Below are 21,309 nucleotides of genomic sequence, written 5' to 3'. Positions count from 1 at the left end.
CAGGGCACATTTATGGCGAAATGTACTAAATAGAAACCTATAATAAAAATAGCTTGTTGATGTGTCCAACTAAAGCAATGCACATACAGTAATAAATCAGTTTTTTATACCTGACACGTCACTAGTAATAACATGCTATGTGTCTTTCTTCTCTACAGAACCTACATACATCACCATGGCTCCACCGGCATGTGATCTGTTGATAAATTGCACGCTGACTGAGAAGGATTGCAGTTATGGATTCCGGTTAGATCAGAACGGCTGCCGTACCTGTCAGTGTAAAACTAGTAAGTCATTTTCATTCATTTTTGTACATGGCTTATGTCATGTTACTTGGCTATGGGTAGATAGTCTTGTATTTGTCTAAGTGCATGTACAGATGTAGTGGTAGAGCTAACCCAAAACTGCTACAGCGTGATATCTTATCACACCATAAAAACCAATGAAAAGTCATTAAAAAATATTTCTCCAATGACATTTCATTGGTTCTTGTTGTCATCTGTGATAAGATATCACACTGTAGCAGTTTAACCAGTTGAAGACGTTCAGGTTATCTCTGCCACATCTGTATGAAGTCCTTCCCTGCTAGGGTTTGTGGATTAAAACGTGAATATTGTTTTATGTGTCTTCAGCCTTTTTCTACACTGCGTCAATGGCTATATAGGGAAGTGTGCCATCTTATGGTATAGAACCAAGGACCATCAACAAGGACTATAAATTTTGGTTAACTGCATACAAGTTTATTAAGGTTCACACACAACGCGTTTCGGGTCACATGACCCTTTATCAAGTGTATAAGAACTCCTTCTGCTGGCTGGATGCAGGGAGGAACCCCCTAGCAAACGGGAGGAATCCCCTAGCAAACGGGAGGAACCTCCTAGCAAATGGGAGGAACCGCCTAGCAAACGGGAGGAACCCCCTCGCAAATGGGAGGAACCCCCTAGCAAATGGGAGGAAACCCCTAGCAAACTGGAGGAAACCCCTAGCAAACAGGAGGAACCCCCTAGCAAACGGTTCCAATACTCCTACGGCGGTTGTGATCCCTCACAACCCGACCAGGTGAGAGCAACTCATTTAATAGGATTGCCCCTTACTGTACCTACTTACTACACTATACAGCGCGGTGCTGTCCATTCTTTCTTTTGCATATCTTATGGAATAGGGATGTTCTCATACTTGGAATAATGGGATAGTGTATCTATTTTTCCCTGTTTAATTCTAACCTGATAATAAACAATGTAGTCCTCTGTGCGCCAGTCTTAGATTGGAGGAATGTCATTAGTAGCATGATTGCTTAGGTCAGTTCTGCCAAATACATGAATGCCCTTAAGGAAGTTAGCAAACCTCCTTAAGTGCCAGACTCCTACCGGCAGCCAAGTCACTGGCTTTGCTTGGAGATTATGCCAGCAGATGCGCACTTCGCTAAACCCATTGAAGTAACCGTTCAGACACCAGACTTGTTTTCTCCATGTGAAAGTAGAACAGAAGTGACCATGCTGCTGTGAAACTTTGGGAGAGTCTGAATCTTGACAGGAGATGTGGTTCAGAACATTCATAACCCAACCCATATATAACAAAGATGGAAAACTAAGAATGCAGAATCTATAATGGTAAGAAAAATACATATTTTTTTCCAGAATAGAATATCTTTTGCTCATTAAAGACTATGGTTGGCAGTGTGAATTGAGTTTTATTATGGTGCCAGAAAGCACCCTTAAGTCATCAGTACTGACAGCTGCTAGGAAGCGCGTGAAGCAAATCCCAGCAGTAGTGTTAATTTCCTACTGAACTGCGTTAGCAGGAAATGATGTTGAAGCAGATGTCCTCATCATCCCTTCCATGCTGGTACCTCTAGCTATACTAGAACAGTGACTCAAGATCTGCCTAAGTATATGGAAGACTTTGAAATCGGCCACCATTGACTCCTAAAAGTTTGCAAATTTATGCTATCCATAAGGCAGTAGTAAATTCTACGTATCAAAAGCGAAGACAAGTTTTCTTGGCAACTTTTGGTATTTTACTGCCATTAAATAGCTTTTCCAATCCTACCCAACACCTAATGAAACATAGTAGAGAAAATGAAAAAAATTAAGGAATATAACATGGCAATACAAAACAGTGGGTACTTGGACGGTAGCGGTGGTGTTAGAGGAAGTGGTAGGCGGTGAGCAGAGCTGAGTTAGTGTGTGTATAGTGTACAGTGCGGAGGTTCCACGATGACGCGTCATAAGCAGCAGAGCCCATGGCTGAATTGACCGAAGGCTAGAGCCAAATTTTGCAGAAAAGCAGCTTTTTTTGTTGCAGATTTTGCTGCAGTATTTTAAGACAAAGCCAAGAATCATTACAAAAGGAATGGGAAATATAAAGGAATCTCTTGTGCCTCTTAATTCTGCTCAATATACTACTAGATTTTGCTCAAGAAAACACAGCAAAATCTGTAACAAAAAAAGCAGCTTTTCCACGATGTGGAGCCTAAGGCTAAGGCCCCACGGGACGATACGCAGCATTAAAGTGTTGCAAGAAAAACCACGGTGGGACGGCATCGTGGTTCTTCCCACAGCGCTTTGAAAAGAAAGTTTTCCTCCAGGGACTTTGTTACCATTATGTCTACGGGAAAGCTGCCGGTGTTTCCGTAGATATAATTGACATGCTGCAATTTCCAAAACCGCACCGGGTTTTGGATATCGCAGCATGTCTGTGCTGCGGTTTGAAACGCAAAGTGGGCATGGGATTCACATGAATCCCATCCACTTTGCAGATACTGTAAAACGCCATGATTTTTCCCATGGCGTTTCCACCGCAGGCAAATCGCGGCGTTTCCAGTACAGTATAAGCTGAATTCAAGGAAATGCCGAAAGCAGTTAGCGACAACATTCCTGAAGAATGTTCCTTCTAGATGACATCCATAGGAAATGGGACCTAGGGATTATATAACATTGCCCAAACAAAAATATTATAAAAATGTATCCAAAAATTATACGTACCCTAAAATAGTACCAGCCTGTCCTGTAAAAAAAATAAATAAATCAAGTCCCCATGTGGCTACCAGAAAAATTAGATAAGTTGCAACACAGTGTCCTGCATCGGTAAGAGTTCCCTCACATTTTATTAAACTTGGGTATCACTCATGACTACATATTACCGTATATAAGAGAAAAGATGCACTAGGATTTATTAGGATTTAGTAGGATGAAACTATAGGGCCAGGCCGGCACTCTGCCTTCATCTTGGTAGGAGCTGTTTTTCAGCTTGTTTATATTTGCTGCTAGTGATCCTATATTAGAAGACATATTATAGCACTGTCAATACCTGCTCCTGCTTTGTTTCTCCTCGTGAATGGGGACAACATATCATGCAGAGTATCCATGGCATTCCATTTCCAGAATCTCGTAAAGTTCTGAGCTGCTGGCAGAAATGTACTTTGCTATCTTTGAAGCCCTGTACAAAGGAAGTTTGTTTGCTGACTAAGAAAGAGCCACTCTCTGTTATCTGTGAAATATCAAGGATTAGAGCAAAATTGGTATAAAGCATATACATGGAAGGGGAAGATATGTCACTCACAGCATGGGGTGGCAGCGCAATCTTCTTACACTCACATCCAGAGCACATAATACTACCTTGCCTCTGTCTAGGATCCACATCAGTACTTTTTGTCTTAAAAATCAACACATATATTTATAGCTTAATCGAAAAGTGATAAGGGATTTTTAGAGGTTGAAAAGGAGGAACGGAATCGTATAAATGTATTCATTCACTTAGCTCTTCTAATTACCATTTTGGCAGCATAGGGCAATGTTCACACTAGCAATTTTTGTGTTAGGAATAATCATGACAGATGCAATGACTGTACAGAGTGCATTCATTTACATCAATTTCTTGATCTGTCTTTGCCATGAGTTGCAATCTATTTTGAGGTCATAGCATGAATCCAATTAACAATGAATTTGTTACAATTAGGAAACAGGACAAGGGCAGTACTACATCATCACATACTAATAAAATTCCCGAAAGGCTGCAATCCACATCCCAACCACCGGGTGGCTGCACATAGGCACCTATAGCCTATCAGTTCGTGATACAATATTACAAAACAACATTGTCTTGAAAAGGAAGTTCAGAAAATGTAAATCTGATACAATGGTTGCCCACTTTATCTTCCACAGCAGCACTAAATATGCCTTGTCATTGAGATGCCTTTAAAGGGGTGCAGATGTGACCCCAGACATAGCTGCACAACTCTGTTAAAGGGAGTCTGTCACCAGGACCAGCCCTGGAGACAGTTTAGGGTCACCTAAATCAAGCGAGATATCACTATTTTTGTTATTATTCAAATGCAGTATTTGGAGCAACAAGGACTTGGCAAGGTCAGTACCAATTCACATGATTTGAAGGGATCCTATCATTCAGAAGCAATATTTTGTCCCTAACATGTCAGAATAGCCTTAAAAAAGGCTATTCATCTCCTACCATTAGATGTCTTCTCCACGCCGCCGTTCCATAGAAATTCCGGTTTTCGCCGGTATGCAGATGAGTTCTGGGCCCCAGCACTCAAACAGCACTAGAGGCATCCCCAATACTGCGAGACTACTCTCCAGCGCCGCCTCAATTTTCTTCAGGAACGTCCTCTTCCTGTGTCTTCTTCCAGCGCAGGCGTTGAAACTTGTAAGCCTCAGGCAGAGTTGACTGCACATTCCCACAGGCCACAAGAAAATGGCCGCTTACTTACTGTGTAAGCGGCCATTTTTCTTGTGGCCACAGGCATGCGCGGTAGGCGTGTTAGGGACAAAAAATTGCTCGTTTAAGTAACCATAACCTAACTGCGGGGCAGTGCTGATATGATTGGTTCTGGCAACAACCTCCTTTTAAAGGGAAAGTGTCATCAGAAAATGGCAACATTTTATTGGAAATATTCTATATAAAACATTTTTATTTTTTACACGGCTATTCATATAAAATTATTGATGTTTTTCAGTTTCTATGTGGGAGCACGCACAATAAGCTGACATTTCCGGTTTTCTGCAGCTCTCTTGTTAGGTATTGTATGTCTCCTATATGACAGCCCCCAGGAATGTAAAAATAACTTCAGTATTAAATATAAAAAGAGCAAAAGTATCTCATCCACATTCTTACAGTAAATGAAAGTGCTGCAAATATGACATACAATGTACCTTTAAATGGTGGGCATAGGCCCCTCAGTAACAGGACCGCAACGCTACTCTTGTAGGTACACCCTGCTACACCGCTGTAATAGCATTGATAGGAGACGGTAGAAATACCCTTAGGGTGCAATTGCTGGTTAATAATATTCACTTGTTATACATTATAATCCAAAAGCTACAGCAGAGTGGAAATGTGAGAAACATAATGCATAAAGATAACAGCGAGGGATTTGATAACAAGGTGTTATGGGAGAGTGAAGAGTGTAGTGTAAAGGAGCTAAGATCCTTCCACAAATATTAAGGAAATAGTCTCCAGAACAGATCAGAGCCGGTGAGGATCATTTACCGAGGGGCAAAGTGCATTTCACATTCTCACGTATCATATTAGTATGCATCTGCTGTGTATTTGGAAGGAAAAGTGGTTAAAGGTTCAATGATGTGGAACAGTTTAGGGACTGATGAGGAATTTCGGATCAGTGAAGTGAAGATGTCATAGAGGCAGGCTGCACCAATTGTATGGTGTCTGAAAAGAGGATAGAGGACAAGGGCACCACACAGTACCTCTCAGGGGGCTAAACATGCCACCTAGCATCAGAAGAGGGGGCCAGATGATGTTGTAGTGATGCCTCCCTTCCTCTGGTTTTACTATGTCAATCGGGGTTCATTAGAATGTGTATCTCAACAGATGTCAAAGATGTCTCAATGACACAAAAATATATAGAAACAGATATAAATGTTGTTGTAAAACTTTGTACTGGTCCTTGCTCCAAAAATGCATAAAAGTGCTTCCCCCTGCTTCCCTATAAAATGGTTCTTAGAAGCAACTTTTGGGTAGGGTACCTCTTGGGGAGAGATCCAGAGCATAGTCAGATTGTGAGAAGCAGAACGGCCGATTCAGTTCATTGTCTGATATATAGGCCGTTCTGACCAGCTGTTAAGAGATGTTGGTAGTAGTGGTTATGATACAGGACACATATGATACAGGATAATAGGACACATATGATACAGGATAATAGGATACAGGACACATATGATACATGACACATATGTGTAGCCACCAGGCATCAGCAGAGAGGATTGTTTGATCCTCCAACGAGCACAAAAGGTCCGACAGTTACTCTGTCCCCCATCCAGACACACGTGACACTTACATTGCACGCCTCTGTTTGTGCCTGGAACATTTCCTAAGCATTACAGAAGGAAAGTGGGTGTCACATCTGACCGTCAGCTGCCATGTCATTTGCTTGTAGCAGTGTTGCGAATGAGAGACCTAGACTGCTTCAGACTGGAACCATATCCCCTTTAGTGTCAAATCTGTGTTTTGTTTGGGATCCCACAATGGTCATGTTTGAGTATAGACGCCTTATGGTGACCTCTTCAGTCCTGCTTTTACTATAGAGTGGGATATTGCCTCGTTGCAGTGTGATGACCTAGGGAGCCATTGCGTACCAAGATTGGGCACCCCTAGTAGTGATACAAGGGACACCAGCTGCTCAGTTATATTTGCAGGACCTCCTGTGCCATGTGTGTTACCTTTCATGCAGGGCTTCCAGCTGTCATTTTTCAGCAGGATAATGCTCATCCACACACAAGGAATGTCTCTGGTAGATTGTAACACTTCCTTGGCCTGCCAAATTGCCAGATTCCTCATCCATCAAGCATTTACAGGCCGAGTCTTGCCACCCTAGGAATGTGCAGGTTCTTCAGTCCGAGCTGCAACATCTGTACCTCAGGATACCGTATGGGACCTGTATGCCTCCATACCTAGCCGTATCTCATCTTGTATCTAGGAAACAGCAAGCCCAACTGGGTACTAGAGCCTAAATGTACTAGAGTGTCATTTACATATATCATTACATTCACACATAGAACGTTTCATTCCATTCCAACAACTCCATCTTGGATTAGTATTATTTTTTTTGCCAATCAATGTACATCATATAAAATCAACTTACTTTTGAAAAAAATGCATTTTGGCCTTGAAGTGGTTACATTTTCTCGCCTGCTTTTGTTGCTGTTGCTATAAGAAGTAACATAATTAGTATGGATTTCTATTCTTACACATGTCCCTGTTTACAGAGGAGACAAACAGATTCGGGAAGTGCTAATAAGTTGTTATTTTATCTATGAAAATATTGTTGTGTATGTTATCATGGGAGCGTACATTAGTCACAAACACATTGATACTGATTCCTGTAAAATCATCCCACTTGGTTGCAGCCTGTGAGATTCGTGCCTTAGGCTTCTCTCACACTACGTTATTTCAGTCAGTTTAACATGTGCGGAAGGAAAACTCCCAACGGATGCGATAAACTGACTGAAGATGGATGCCACATACCGGCGTGTGACCTACATAGGCCCTTATAGTTTAAGGGAGTCTATCACCTCCCCAAAGCATACCTTTCTGCATCCATATCTCCTGGACCAAACCTGTCCACGTGGAGCAGGCCTTAATGTGAACCTTCTCCTAGAATCATTGGTTTGCTTTAGTAAAACCCAGTGATTTTTTCTCTCCCTTGTTTATGACAGTAGTGTCAAACAAAAAACCTTTTTTTCAGATTTTTTTACGATGCATAAAATGTTATTATTTGGCCTTTAGCCTTATGATTTATTTTATGTATTTTGGCTCTTTGGCGTTGGGGCTACAAGCTGCTGTTTAAAGGGATCTTATCATTGCATACCCTTTTTTTCTGACTAACACGTAGGAATAGCCTTAAGAAAGGCTATTCGTCTCCTACCTTTACATGTCTTCTCCGCACCACCGTTCGGTAGAGATCCGGGTTTTGTTCTGTGTAAGTGGCCATTTTCTTGTGGCCATGGGCATGCACAGTCAGCTCTGCCTGAGGCCCAATGGCAGAATGCACATGCCTAGAAGATTGAAACCCAGGACGGAGAGAAAAACAGAGAGAGGGCGTTCCAGAAGAAGATAAAGACATCGCTGGAGAGTTCTCACGCAGCATTGGGAACGCCCTCAGTACTGTTTGAGCACTGGGGCCCGCCCCCAGTGCTGCTAGAGAACTCATTTGCATACTGAAGAATACCCGGATTTCTACTGAACAGTGGCGCGGAGAAGACATGTAAAGGTAGGAGACGGATAGCCTTTATTAAGGCTATTCCTACGTTTTAGTCAGAAAAAAAGGGTATCCAATGATAAGATCCCTTTAACTATGACTAAGGTAGAGTAATTTTTTTAAATATATTTTTATCTTTTATTGTATGTGTATTTTATTCATGGTGGCCCCATAAATCCATTGAGATGCATTTAAATGTTGTTTTTTTTCTAATTTCCCTATAAATGGATTTTATATATTAGTTCCACTTAATGGGGAAGCATCTACAAAGGTTTGCTCTCCAGAGGTGACAAGGCTTCTTCACGCACTATAAGGACTATGAATCTGTGGAATAGCCTACCCTAGGAGCTGGTCATAGCAGAAACTGCTTCAAAATAGCTTAGATGGCTTTTTATAAAACTGTATAGAATACTTATTTCCGCCATTCGTCCCTTCAGTCATAGTTTTTCCCATCTCTTGGTTGCACTTGATAGTTGCATAGTTATTGCAAGTGAAAAAACACTTTTGTCTATGTAACTATCCCATACCTCACAACCGTACCGATTTCCGCGGGACACTCACGCTTTCCTGCCCCTGTCCCGCCATCCCGCGCAGCTCCCTACATGCCCCGCTATGTCCCTTTAATGATTTACTGATCAATCATCCCTCCGATCACCGCCTGCTCTTATAACAGATAAAAGGCTGCAGTGATCGGAAGAACGCTCGTCTATGGTTCATGGACCTTGTATAACATCACATGGTCACGTGACTAGGTGGGCGTGTCAGTGTCCCGTGCAGTGAAGAGATGAAGAAATCCATATAAGGTACTGAGAAGGGAGGGAGAAGGGGGGTTCTGAGATGCAGGGTGGAGAGAGAGAGAGTGTGTGTGTCTATCTGTCTGTGTGTCTGTCTGTTTGTGTTTGTCATTATACTGGGGGCAGAGATGGAGGGGGGACATGAAACTGGGGGCAGATGAAATGGGATATGAAACTGAGGGAGAAATGGAGGGGGGAGATGAAACCGGGGGCAGAGATGGAGGAGGGGACATGAAATGGAGCAGATGAAGGGGGGCACTTAAACTGGGGGACATTAAACTGGGGACAACTGGAGGGGATTATTAAACTGTGGGGAGTAACTGGAGGGGGAACCTATCTGCCACTAGTTGCCCCCAGTTTAATGTCCCCCTCCAGCTTCCCCTACGGTTTAATGTCTACTTCTAGTTGCCCCCCGTTTAATGTCCCACTTCATCTGCCATTTATTTATTGCCCCGTCCAACTACCCCCATTGCTAATGTCCCCCTCCAGCTGCTCCAGTTTCATGTTTAAACTGAGGCACCAGGAGAGGGACTTAATACTGTGGGGCAGTTGGAGGGGAACATTATAATAAGGCGGAATATAATGTACAGGTGACTGTAGGAGGATTATAGTAGGTCGAGGGACATGAAAAATGAATGTGAATGGGTGGAGTCATAAAAGTGGGCGGAGCTAAATTTGTCGCAGCGCACATAGCGCTCATTTTATCCCTCTTTTTGTTGTTCAAAAGTTGTGAGGTATGCTATCCTGCCCCTCATAACCATGTGACCTCCAGAATGGAGCAGTATCATTGCCACTTCTTGATGTATATACAGGGTATTCATTGAGTGCATTGATACAGTGTTCAGGAAGGCAGATATAGTAATAACCTGTCTCTATCCTTTCCATGGGGAATCAAACAGTCTCCCCTCTCCTTTAGGCGCACGATTTCTGTGGAGCTGCGGAGTCCGTAAAGATGTTCAGCAAAAAATCTACAGTCCTATCTGAACCAGACAGACATTTTAAGACTCTGTTGTCCCCTAGAGGTTAAATCGTAGTGTCCCATTGAATAGTGACACATGAACGATATATAGGCCATTATGTATTACACATTAACACCGTTCCTATAAATGTGTAGTTATATGGCTAGTGACAAAGCATGCCATACACAGCAGCAAAGTGAACTAGTAACAGTTTGTGGATATTTTTAATATGAATATAAACTTTAATGCCATGGGTAAAACATATACATATAAATAAAATCACAGCGGGGAAGGACAATAGCTTCATTGACTATACAATACCACGTCTCATTGACTTGAGCTCGGCTGATGATTTGTGACTGTAAAGAGAAAAGGTTTTCATATTAAAGTCACAACACCTCCTCACGCTGTAGTCAAATGGTCCTTGTCACAGACAAGCCTATAAAAGGCTTCATGGGACGTGACAGACAGCAGAGAACGGCATAAGCCGTAATATGGCAGCACACAGAGAAAAATAAGGAAGCCCATTACACTGTAAAATGTCCCCTGATTGTTTTAGTCTGATTTTCTCTCAATCCATTAAGTTATTATTACTATTCACAACATTTAACTTGCAGTTTTCCTTTATTATGGAGCAAGACGCTTTTCAAGCAGAACTAAATAACAAAGAATGAAAATATTAACAGTCTTTTCTAGATACTTTTATCTTCCCGTTTCTGCACGTGGAATATTTGTTGGAATTGTAATAGTCACTGAGTACAGTTTACACCTTGCCATTTGTGTCGGGAGTAGATTCCTTAAAGGGGATATCCTATAAAAAAAAGCATTGTGTATCCACAGAATGCGTGATTTCTGTAATGACAAATTCCCTTTAAGTAGCAAGTTCAGAGCTTGAAATGTGTACAATTATTTTGGTACTCTTTACACATTGTGCAGTTACTGATTTATATGTATAGTACACATAATACACACAGTGATGTCATAGTACCAGGAGAATGCACACAATAAAGTCCTAGTACAGGGTTATTGCACACAGCAATGTTACAGTACAGTGATTATACCACAATTATGTCACAGTATAGAGATAATACACACAGTGATGTCACAGTACAGGGATAATACAGTGATGTCACAGTACAGGGATAATACACACAGTGATGTCACAGTACAGGGATAATACAGTGATGTCACAGTACAGGGATAATATACACAGTGATGTCACAGTACAGGGATAATGCTCTCTATGACATCATAGCACAGGGATAATACATACACAAAAAAGATCACTGTGTATACACAGTATATGAAGAAAGTAATTATACTGGTGTCACACACAGGCATTACGATCTTCCAGTAATGGTGGTACATTCAGTTTTACACGTTCCCTTCCATCATTTATAATGATCATTAGTTGTACCTTATGCCCTGTTCACATCTGCTTTTGTATTCTGTCTGGGGAGAATCTGCATGGAGACCCCCCGAACGGAATACAAACGCAATTGCAAGCGCTGTGCTGTAAAAGCAATGGGGTCCGTGTGGTTTGACAGCACAGCGCTTGCAATTGCGTTTGTATTCCGTTTGGGGGACTCCCCCCGGATGGAATACAAAAGCAGATGTCAACCAAACCTCAGTTCTCAGTGGAAATGGTCCCCATGGGCTTATACTGTTTGAGTTCCAAAGATATTAGCACCTTTAGAACCAATATGGCTGACAATGGTGCCTTTGCAGCACAAACAGCTAATAGTCCAATTATTAAGGAGCATTTCTCAATTATGTCATTACATAAGGCCTGAGAAATGTCCGCCAGAGTGATTTATGCCTGTTGTACTTCACTAAGAGCCATATGCCTCTTAATGAACTAGGCCCATCTCTGACCTTCCACGCACCAGAGAGTTAAATCTGTGCCAGCTCGTAGCTGGCGTAGATACAGACTATCATTTACATCAGGAAGCCGGCTATGATCACTTTTCAGAAAAGTGGCAAGGAGGGAATAAAAAGTTTTCATTTTAAAGTGTGAATTGATATTATCAATTCCATTAAGATCATCCTGACAGTTCTTGTAATTTCCAGACATTTTCGCTACATATATGCCAATGAAGGCAGCATTGCAAAGATCTTGTGTTCTTTGTAAGAGAACTAAAAATTAAGCTTGTCGTGCATTCGGAAGCAAGATGGCGACTTTGCAGTTGTGCCTTCATTTGTGTACATGAAATAAAAATGGCCAGAGGTTATATCTCTTGTCACCAGTCACTATCCTTAGTGATGGCAGGAGCCCCCACTAAGGACACATATAGAGGTGAAATCACTGCCTGCCGTCCAGAAGAACGGGACATCACCCAAAATGTGGGACTGTCCCGCTCGATTCAGGGCGGCTGAGGGGGCCCTCAAAACCACAGGGCCCAATGCAGCTTCACCATTGCACCTATGATTAAAGCAGCCCTGCTTATGAAGTCATATTGTAGAAATGTTTAGGCAGCCATGTAAAAAATGCTGAAACTAAGAATTGCTTTCTGGTATAGAAGTGTTAACAGGTTGTTTTTTTTCCAATGGAAAAAATTCAAAGTGAATGAAAATAGAGAAATCTAAGTCATATCAATATTTGGTGTGACCAATCTTTGAAGGAGGAGCCTGGAAGTGATGATATGGCCTCAAAAGAGTCTGAGCTCAACTTCATCCCAGTCTGTCTAGGATTACATGTAAAGACAGAAGGGTTGGAATGAGCCTCCATCCACAGAAGATCTGCACTTAGTTCTCCAACATGTTTGGAACAACCTTCCTGCCGCCATCCTTCAAAAAACAAAAAGTCTGCAAGTGTACCTAGAAGAACTGATAAGGAAAGTGTTCGTTCTTGTACCGTGTTAGCCAGTGGGTTGGAAATATAAAAAAACAAAAAAACTTGATAGTCTTGAGTAGTTGATACCTTTTTAATGGCTAACTCATAATGATGACAAATTACTGATGTTTCGGAACGCAAAAGGCTCCTTTATCAAAGTAAAATAGAAGAACTGATGGAAGGCAAAGGGCTAGTTCACACGTGGGCAAAGGGGAGGTTTTTGACAGCGGAATTCGCTTCAAAAACCTCTCCTTTAACATGGTGGTCTATGTAGACCACTAGCTTTTTTTTTCCTCCTAGCGTTTTCCGCCTGAAGAAGCGACATGACCTTTCTTCAGGCGGAAAACGCCTGAAGAATTGCATAGAAGTGAATGGGAGGCGAAAACCGCGCGGTAAAAAACCGCGCGGTTTTTTGCAAAAAACCACGCGGTTTTCGCTTGCAGTTTCTATAGCACATATAGGAAAAAAAAAACCTAGCGAAAACCGCTAGCGAAAACCGCATCAAAAACCGCGTGGAATGCAAAAAACAGCATCAAAAAAACTCCCCGAGGTTTTTTACCTCGCACAAATAAGCTAGGCGGTTTTCACGTGTGAACTGACCCAAAGGGTGCACACATTAAGTATCTATTTTTCTTTTGTTCATTCACTTAGTTGTATTCATTCACACAAATTATTATTAACACTTCTGTTTCTAAAAGTATTCTTATTTTGCATCATTTTTTCCACACCTTCCTAAAACTTTTGCACCGTTCTGTGCCATAGGGCATGACTCATGTGCACACTGTATTTCAGCACCTGCTGTTTTATCGCGTGTAATCCTACCTATAATGCATATCAGTACTGTACTAGCACTGGTATAGTTAAGTGTCCCACTCCAAGTCTCCGTCCTCTTTAATCTAAGCTCACAGAGGGTCAGTCTCATAAATTAGTTAGCAGAAACAAGATTTCATGGACTTGACACATCATCTGTCACCAGCGCTAAGAGGTTCAGCAGTCCAGCCAGAGATTAATGTGGAAGAATACCTGAGTGACTCTTAATTGAGGAATACATTTCACGCAGGTAAATTGCTTTGAATAAGGGTTTCTCTTGTAGGCTCACCAGCATTGAATCTCTGTGATTGGAAACCTGAGGGATCAATATGACCTTGTAAGAAGCGGCGGTGGCGAGCATGCATAAACACCTGCACCACTCGGACACAGCAGGGGTCTGTTCTCATTAGGCGGAGCAGAGCAGCGTACAAATAAATCACTGATTGTGACTGCATCCAGCAGGGTGCTATCATCCTTCAACACATTATATACAATCAGTGGGCTTTCATGCCCAGCAGTTAAGTGCCTCTCACTGTGGTCAAATTAACATAGCCACGAGGATAGGACCCCTCTCTGCAGAGGTTAATTGTTTCTTTCTGAGATTTTCTGGGAACGTGAAACCGGGAAGTGTCAGGTGGTTTCACCGGTGGAATACGTTACAGCTTGTATAAGCGATGCCAGCCATAATTGAGGTCTGTGTAGATACCTGTACGGTGTTTTGAAGTGCACATTTAGGAGAGTAACAAGTAAAACTACCTTTAATTAACCACAAATGTATCAGAAATGAGACCTAGTTTCAAGGGACTCCCTCCATTTCCCCTTGCATATCATAAATAGAAAGTAATCCTTTAATCATTATCAATTATACCTAGCGAGCTTTCATCTTAGTACAGCATGTAGGAAAATTGTGTTCTTGCCTTTAGCTGGCTGATTCCATTATCGGGATATTCACAGTTTAAAGTGATGAGCGTGTTATCTGTGTCCTAAAGCCTCTCTTCTAGGGGGTATGAAGCTACTGCCCTATCTGGCTTTTAATGCTTCCGAGCATAGAACGCAGCGTCTCATGTCTGAGCCGTTCTCACATTCGCTCTACACGTCAGTGACATCATAGGATGCCGCCTGAATTTTTGTAATTGATCAATAAGGCATCTGTCACTCTTGGCGGTTTATGTTTGATCAGTAGCCGATGGATTACAACAAACCATTTACAGATATCTTTGCAAATATAGTATATTGCATTCCTTATGCTACAACATCGCCAGTATTCCAGTCCAGTGATACCTTCACAATAATTTGGGGTTCACAGCACTCCTTGCCTTATCAGTGTCTGTGCAGAACTCATTCTAGTTAAGGGACGAATCTATGTACTTTATGTAAAGCTGTGCTAATCAGACTTGATCCTATGGCGGTAGTATACTGTGAGCTAGCGGTGAAGATCATGTCCATTTGGTGCTGGATAGACCCTAGTCCTCAGCCTTTAAACCCCCAAGATAGCTGCAGGAGGATCCCCAAATTGGGTTCCTCAGAAAAGTCACAGACTGATTGCATTAATGGTGGAGCAATAGTAGTGTCGTCAGGGACAGAGCCAGTGGTTGCCACCAGCAGATGAATTAAGATGTGATGAGACAAGAATATAGTCAGAAATGGGGTCAATAGCCAGAGCTGGGAGTACAACAACAGGTAGCACATGTGCAGGAATCCCAAGTTTGAAGCAATAAAATAACAAGGTTAAGGTCAGGGTCAGTCACTAGTCAGAACCAGGAGGAATAGCGGAAGAAATGAGAGCCAAAGGTGGGTATCAATCGCAATTAGCAACACATATACGTATGGTTCCTCTTTAAAGGGGCTCTATCAATGGGAAAAGTCATTTTCAACTAATCACATCCTTGCATAGGCTTTAGAAAGGCTATTCCACACCTACCTTTTGTATGTATATTGCCTCAGCGGTTTTTGAATAAGTCCATTTTTATTCATATGCTAATTAGACTGGGTGCACGATGCATCGTGCACCCTCTTTGCTATTGTTTCCTATGGGTGTATACAGCACAGGCTGCTGCTGATGATGACTCAGCTTCCTGTTTGCACACACATATGATATAATAGAGAGACAGTGCTGCTGGGAACTTCCTGTGCTGGCTGGAAGCTCATTAGCATATGAATAAAAACGGACATATTCAAAAACCACTGAGGCAATTTATATACAAAAGGTAGGTGTGGAATAGCCTTTCTAAATGCTATGCAAGGATGTGATTAGCTAAAAATTACTTTTCCCAATGATAGATCCCCTTTAAATAGGCTAGTTACCAATGCCAGCTGTCTTAGCCAGCTCGATACCAGCGTGCAGAGTTCTACAACTTGATCCAGCAGGGACCACTGCCAGTTGTCAGGACTCTGCACTGGAATTGGGCAGCACTGCCATTTCTCCCTGGTAAACACAAGCCATGTTTCTCCTTGTAGTGTCGACATTTTGTTTGTCAGAAAATATTACTTAGCCTTTAAACAGCGCGTCGTTCATTCTTCCAGATGTATTTTGCCAAATCACTTAACTCAGCCTTGTGTATGCAATGAACTAGCTGAATAGAGAAATGACGGAGCGTCACTCACAGGTCAGTAGTTCAGCTCACTGTCAAGCGTCTCCTGGCAACTTTTTGCTTCTCTCCATGTGGATGACACAAGCGTTATCTTGCAGACACTATGACTCGTCAGCATAGTGGGCTAAACATTTTTGTGTATAGCAGACAATGAAAGGAAAGTCAAATAGATCAAACCACTTCGTGTTGCATATAAGATGAAAGATTTAAAAAAAACCATCCAATATCTTACATATCATTTTGTATGTGAATGGCCTGCTTAAACAGATTATTTTACTGGATGGACTTTTATCTGATCTATACAATGAGACCTTGGGAGCCACACACTAATATCCTTTGCAAAAGTATTTGTTATCTGCCGTGTACAGTGAAAGTCTCAGCGAAGCTACAGTATATGGACTGTATGCAAACATGCAAGCAAGCTTCTGTAGTCGCAGTCCTCAACATTTAAAGGGGTATTCCCATGTCAAGGATCCTATCGTAAATGCTAGTTTGTGTAAATTTAAGAGTTTTCCTAAATACATTGCTTTAGCAATGCTGCTATATGAGATTATTTCTCCCATTGCTTACACTATGTTTCCTTCATTACCAGCCTATTATCTGATTGAGAACAGATGAAGTGACTCACTGCTCTCTGGAGGGGAGGGGGGTTGAGTTCTCACTTGTCTCAGAACTGTTATCTCCTGCTCTTTCATGTCCGCTAATTGCATTTTGCTGACAAGGGCTCAGACAGGAGTTTTGCTTAGTGTCTGTTATGTCACACAAATAAGTGTTGGGATTAATGCAATCCCACTCTCCGTCCTGGGTCCTGGCAATATGAAGTTTTTTCTATACAAACCTGTGTTATGTCATTTACATTTACCATGCATATTATTTGATCTGCATTACTATAGATTTCTAGTAATTCTAATGAATAATTATTCATGGTAAAGACAATGTCTATATTTACTGAGGTACTTCATAGTGTCCTGTCGATCACATAATCAAAGCCACCCCACCAGCTTGTTGAAGAATGAAGTAAGTGAGAAAAAGAGAGAGCAGGCAAACTGGTGAGAGAGATGGAGAACCCTGTTAGGCTAAGGCCCAATGCAGTGAATTACTGCAAAAAAAAAAAACACTGTGGAAAAGACGACAGCAGAAACACATTCTGGTTTTTTTTGCGCAGTGATTTCACAGAAAGTCTGCAGAGTTTTCCTCTTTGGCCTTTTTGCCCCTATTTTACCTATACAGAAAACACAAGGTTTCCATAGGTGTAATTGACTTTCAAAAATGACTTTCATCTCGTGGCATTGAATGGATCACATCATAACAGTGTGGGAATCAACTCCCACTGCATGGAGCAGCTCAGACAGGAGAGAGGTTCTGAATGGCAAAAGGGGTTCACAGATAGCTAAAGAGCTGCCCCCCATTGCACCAACTTCTTCATGTTTAGCACGGTGCTTATGGTGTCGGTTCATTATGCTCGAGGAGGTGTTAGAATCCATTGAAGCCACTGAGACATCTGATACTGTGTCGTATTGCTGGTGTCATCCTATGTTGTACAGGGTCTTGTTAACCCATTAAAGTACAGTGACTTAGTGGGGTTAATGCCCAGAGGCAGGTTATGTCTACCAGGCATCCTGGACTGTATGAAGATTCTGCCCTCCAACCTGTCTTTTCAATGGGCTTCTTATCAGCCGAATGATCTTTCATACGAATGCTCATTCTCAATGAATTCCCAGAGTTAGGCTAGCTTTCTATATTGCGTGTGCAATACATACAACATCCACCCGGGATGTACCCAGGGATGAGATGAGTGTAGCTGAAGGCAATTTTATTTCTAAAGGTCACAGGGGTACAGGAGAGGGAACTTCAATAGCAGGCTCCCTTGCTATTCTAGGAGAGGGCATGCTCTACCCACTCTATTATGCTGCCCTCTTGCTTATGGGAAGACTAAGTTCAGGTGTCCATGTATATACAGGTACATGTGTGTTTCTACTGCTATCGCAGGTCACTTCTAAGTAGCATACACTTGTTAAAGTTGGGAAAAGTATGCAAATCTGTTTCCCAAGATGTAAATAGGAAACCAGTGCCTCTGTTTGCTGCCCTCTAGGATATCGCTGGGATATTGATTTGGCTAAATCCCGCATCATAGCATTAAAAGGATTGTTGAAAATGTCGGGCATGATGTTTTAGGGAGCTGCCCCTAGAGGGCAGCAAACAGAGCCACTGTTTTCCTATTTACATCTTGGGAAACAGATTTGCCTATTTTTCCCATAATTCCCCCAGTGGAGCAAAAAAGTATTTTGTAAGTCTCCATATGCCTATGAAGGTAATCTTTCCTTAAGGAGTGATAATATCCCCAGAACCTTGTTAAAGTTGGTGAGTGATATGGGTGGTGCTTGATGGCGGGCCGAAAAGGCCACATTATAATCTGCTACTGCTATTACCCATGCCCCCCTTAGAGCTACGACCTTAGGTTCAAGTATCATTGCCTAGTCCAAGTATAGTTTGTGATGTCCATATTCTAGCCATTGTCTCTCCAAGTGTTGTTGACATTGCCCATTTTGCTATGTTTTTTATGGTTCCTATTCTTGCAGCCAAGAAGATGGATCTAATATCTCTTCATTCCTTATTCTAATGCTATATCTTGTGTTTCTATTGAAGGAGAGGAACTTTGCACCGGACTCATATCGGGTTGTGCCCTGGACTGTCCCTACGGCTTTCAGACTCATCTTCACAATTGTGAGATCTGCCAGTGCCGACCAAGGCCCAAGAAGTGCAAGCCCGTGGTCTGTGACAAATACTGTCCGTTTGGCTACCTGTAAGTATGCCTGGTGCTTTGTCATAGTTGAGGAAATGTTAGTCTCATAAAAACTCGTAAAATTCCAGGATATGTCTCCCTGAAGCCCTCCAGCATGAAATAGTATTCTGAGCCAGAAACTCACTGCATTTTAATAAATGTGCTGTCTGACAGAAGTGTCTGCAACCTCCGTGTGCGCATATTTTTGCTAGAACAACTTCATTTGTTACATTTATAGTACATCTCCGGCTATGCTGGGCTGCTTAAGCAGGGGGGCCGGAGTGGTCCCCAATTGCTGTCTTGTGTACATATGTATTACACTGTCAGAACATCCTAAAGTATTCCAATCCAAAACCCCTGGTATCCTGTAACATTTTGGTTGCACCTGCCAGTCATACAGCCATTCATCTGTCAGTGGAAATTAAAGTACCTGATAGTATTACGGGCTTGTAGCAAGCACTGTTTTCCTATTTTAATGACTTCTCCTTCATGCATATTTCAAGACGGATACATTATGTAATCATTTTTTAATATGAATAAAAAAATAGTGGCAGTAAATTTATATTACTTATTTATTGAAATAATTAAAATGAAACTCGTGTGTTGTAAACATTATGAACCGGTAATATAGTATCGTGCCCATAAAACCGCCATCATTCCTGTTATTTTACTTTTAGAACAGTTAAAGACAGTTATTAGTATGTAAGTAATATATTTGTCATCTCTCCAGCCACTGAGTCAGATTTCTTCACCTTCACACAATGGAGATATACAGCTTTTCGGTAAATAAATACTGTACTATCCCCCCCACCCCACATACAGACATCATACAGTTCTGTTTGAAATGCTCGTGGGTAGTATATAAGGTCAGAATAACATGCCAGAGTATCAGAGGATACTGACACAAGGGTGGACCAGAAAAGCACAAGACTTATTTATTTGGGAGGTTCGGGACCATCACTTGCCATTCCAGTTGATTTAATGGTTAGGGGTTCTGGTTGTCCTTGTGGACATTCAGCTGTTGTAGGGAGTCTTACAAGCAATGCTACCTGGGAAAAACGATGCAAATTAGCTCTTTCTATGTGAAAGAAAACTGCCTTTCTTGTGCCATCTATAGGTAGCTATCTTGTATGGCAATAACTTAAAGGGGTATTCCCATGAATATGCAAAGCCATACTGTCCGACTACCTCCAGTTTAGCTCCGCCCCCAAATTAGTGTGTAGCTCCGCCCACCACAGCGTGATCCTATGGGACGACTGAAGGGCCTGTGATGTCATCAAAGGTCCTATAACACTTGGATTTAGCTTGTTCTATATAGAGTCGGCTAAATCCTAGTGGGCTAAGGGACCAGGTCCTTCCATCCACTAGCTTTTAGCCTGCTCTATATATCAAATCTAAATCCTAGTGAGCAGAGGGACCAGGTGCTTTAGCCCACTAGGATTTAGACTGTTTTATATAAGAAAGCAGCATTCATTTCCCCCCTCCTTTATCTGAGAGCAGGAAGCTAGGTCACATGTGTGGTGTAGACACAGGAACAGCTACAGACACAGGCTCGATCCTGTGCACTTAGTCCCTCCTCCCGTCCCCCTGAGAGCAGGCAGCTAAGTCACTTGACATTTGAGCAAATAATCCCAAGGGCCATAGAAACGCAGTGTCAACAATGAAGTGAATAAATTAAGGTAGTGGACAAACAAAGCAGTTTTGCTGAAGCAGTGTATTTAGGAAAAGTCTTAAAGAGGACCTTTCACCACTTTTGGGCACATGCAGTGTTATATACTGCTGGAAAGCTGACAGTGCGCTGAATTCAAGGGCCATAGAAACGCAGTGTCAACAATGAAGTGAATAAATTAAGGTAGTGGACAAACAAAGCAGTTTTGCTGAAGCAGTGTATTTAGGAAAAGTCTTAAAGAGGACCTTTCACCACTTTTGGGCACATGCAGTGTTATATACTGCTGGAAAGCTGACAGTGCGCTGAATTCAGCGCACTGTCGGCTTTCCCGATCCGTGCCCGGTGTAAAGAGCTTACAGTGCCGGTACCGTAGTGCTCTATGGTCAGAAGGGCGTTTCTGACAGTTAGCCAGAGACGTCCTTCTGCCTCGCGGCGCCTATCGCGCTGTACTGTGAGAGCCGGGAGGAACGCCCCCTCCCTCTGCTCACAGCGCTCGTCCATAGACGAGCATTATCAGGAGAGGGAGGGGGGAGTTCCTCCCCGCTCCACAGTACAGCGCGATAGGCGCCGCGAGGCAGAAGGACGTCTCTGGCTAACTGTCAGAAACGCCCTTCTGACCATAGAGCACTACGGTACCGGCA

General features: G+C 42.2%; 1 protein-coding gene across 1 annotated transcript in view; it reads left to right on the top strand.

The window, feature by feature from the left end:
* The window catches only part of CRIM1 (cysteine rich transmembrane BMP regulator 1), a 530,601-nt gene that overhangs the window by 407,622 nt on the left and 101,670 nt on the right, over positions 1 to 21,309 (top strand). Inside the window, exons 8-9 of the mRNA XM_075267494.1 lie at positions 159 to 287; positions 18,864 to 19,020. Of these exons, the coding sequence (XP_075123595.1) occupies positions 159 to 287; positions 18,864 to 19,020 (286 nt within the window). The remainder of the gene's footprint in view (positions 1 to 158; positions 288 to 18,863; positions 19,021 to 21,309) is intronic.

This window comes from Leptodactylus fuscus, chromosome 3, assembly GCF_031893055.1.
Source record: "Leptodactylus fuscus isolate aLepFus1 chromosome 3, aLepFus1.hap2, whole genome shotgun sequence".
In the NCBI taxonomy this organism is placed as follows: domain Eukaryota; kingdom Metazoa; phylum Chordata; class Amphibia; order Anura; family Leptodactylidae; genus Leptodactylus; species Leptodactylus fuscus.
Note: the sequence above shows the minus strand (reverse complement) of the source record. Positions and strands in the feature narration are given on the sequence as shown.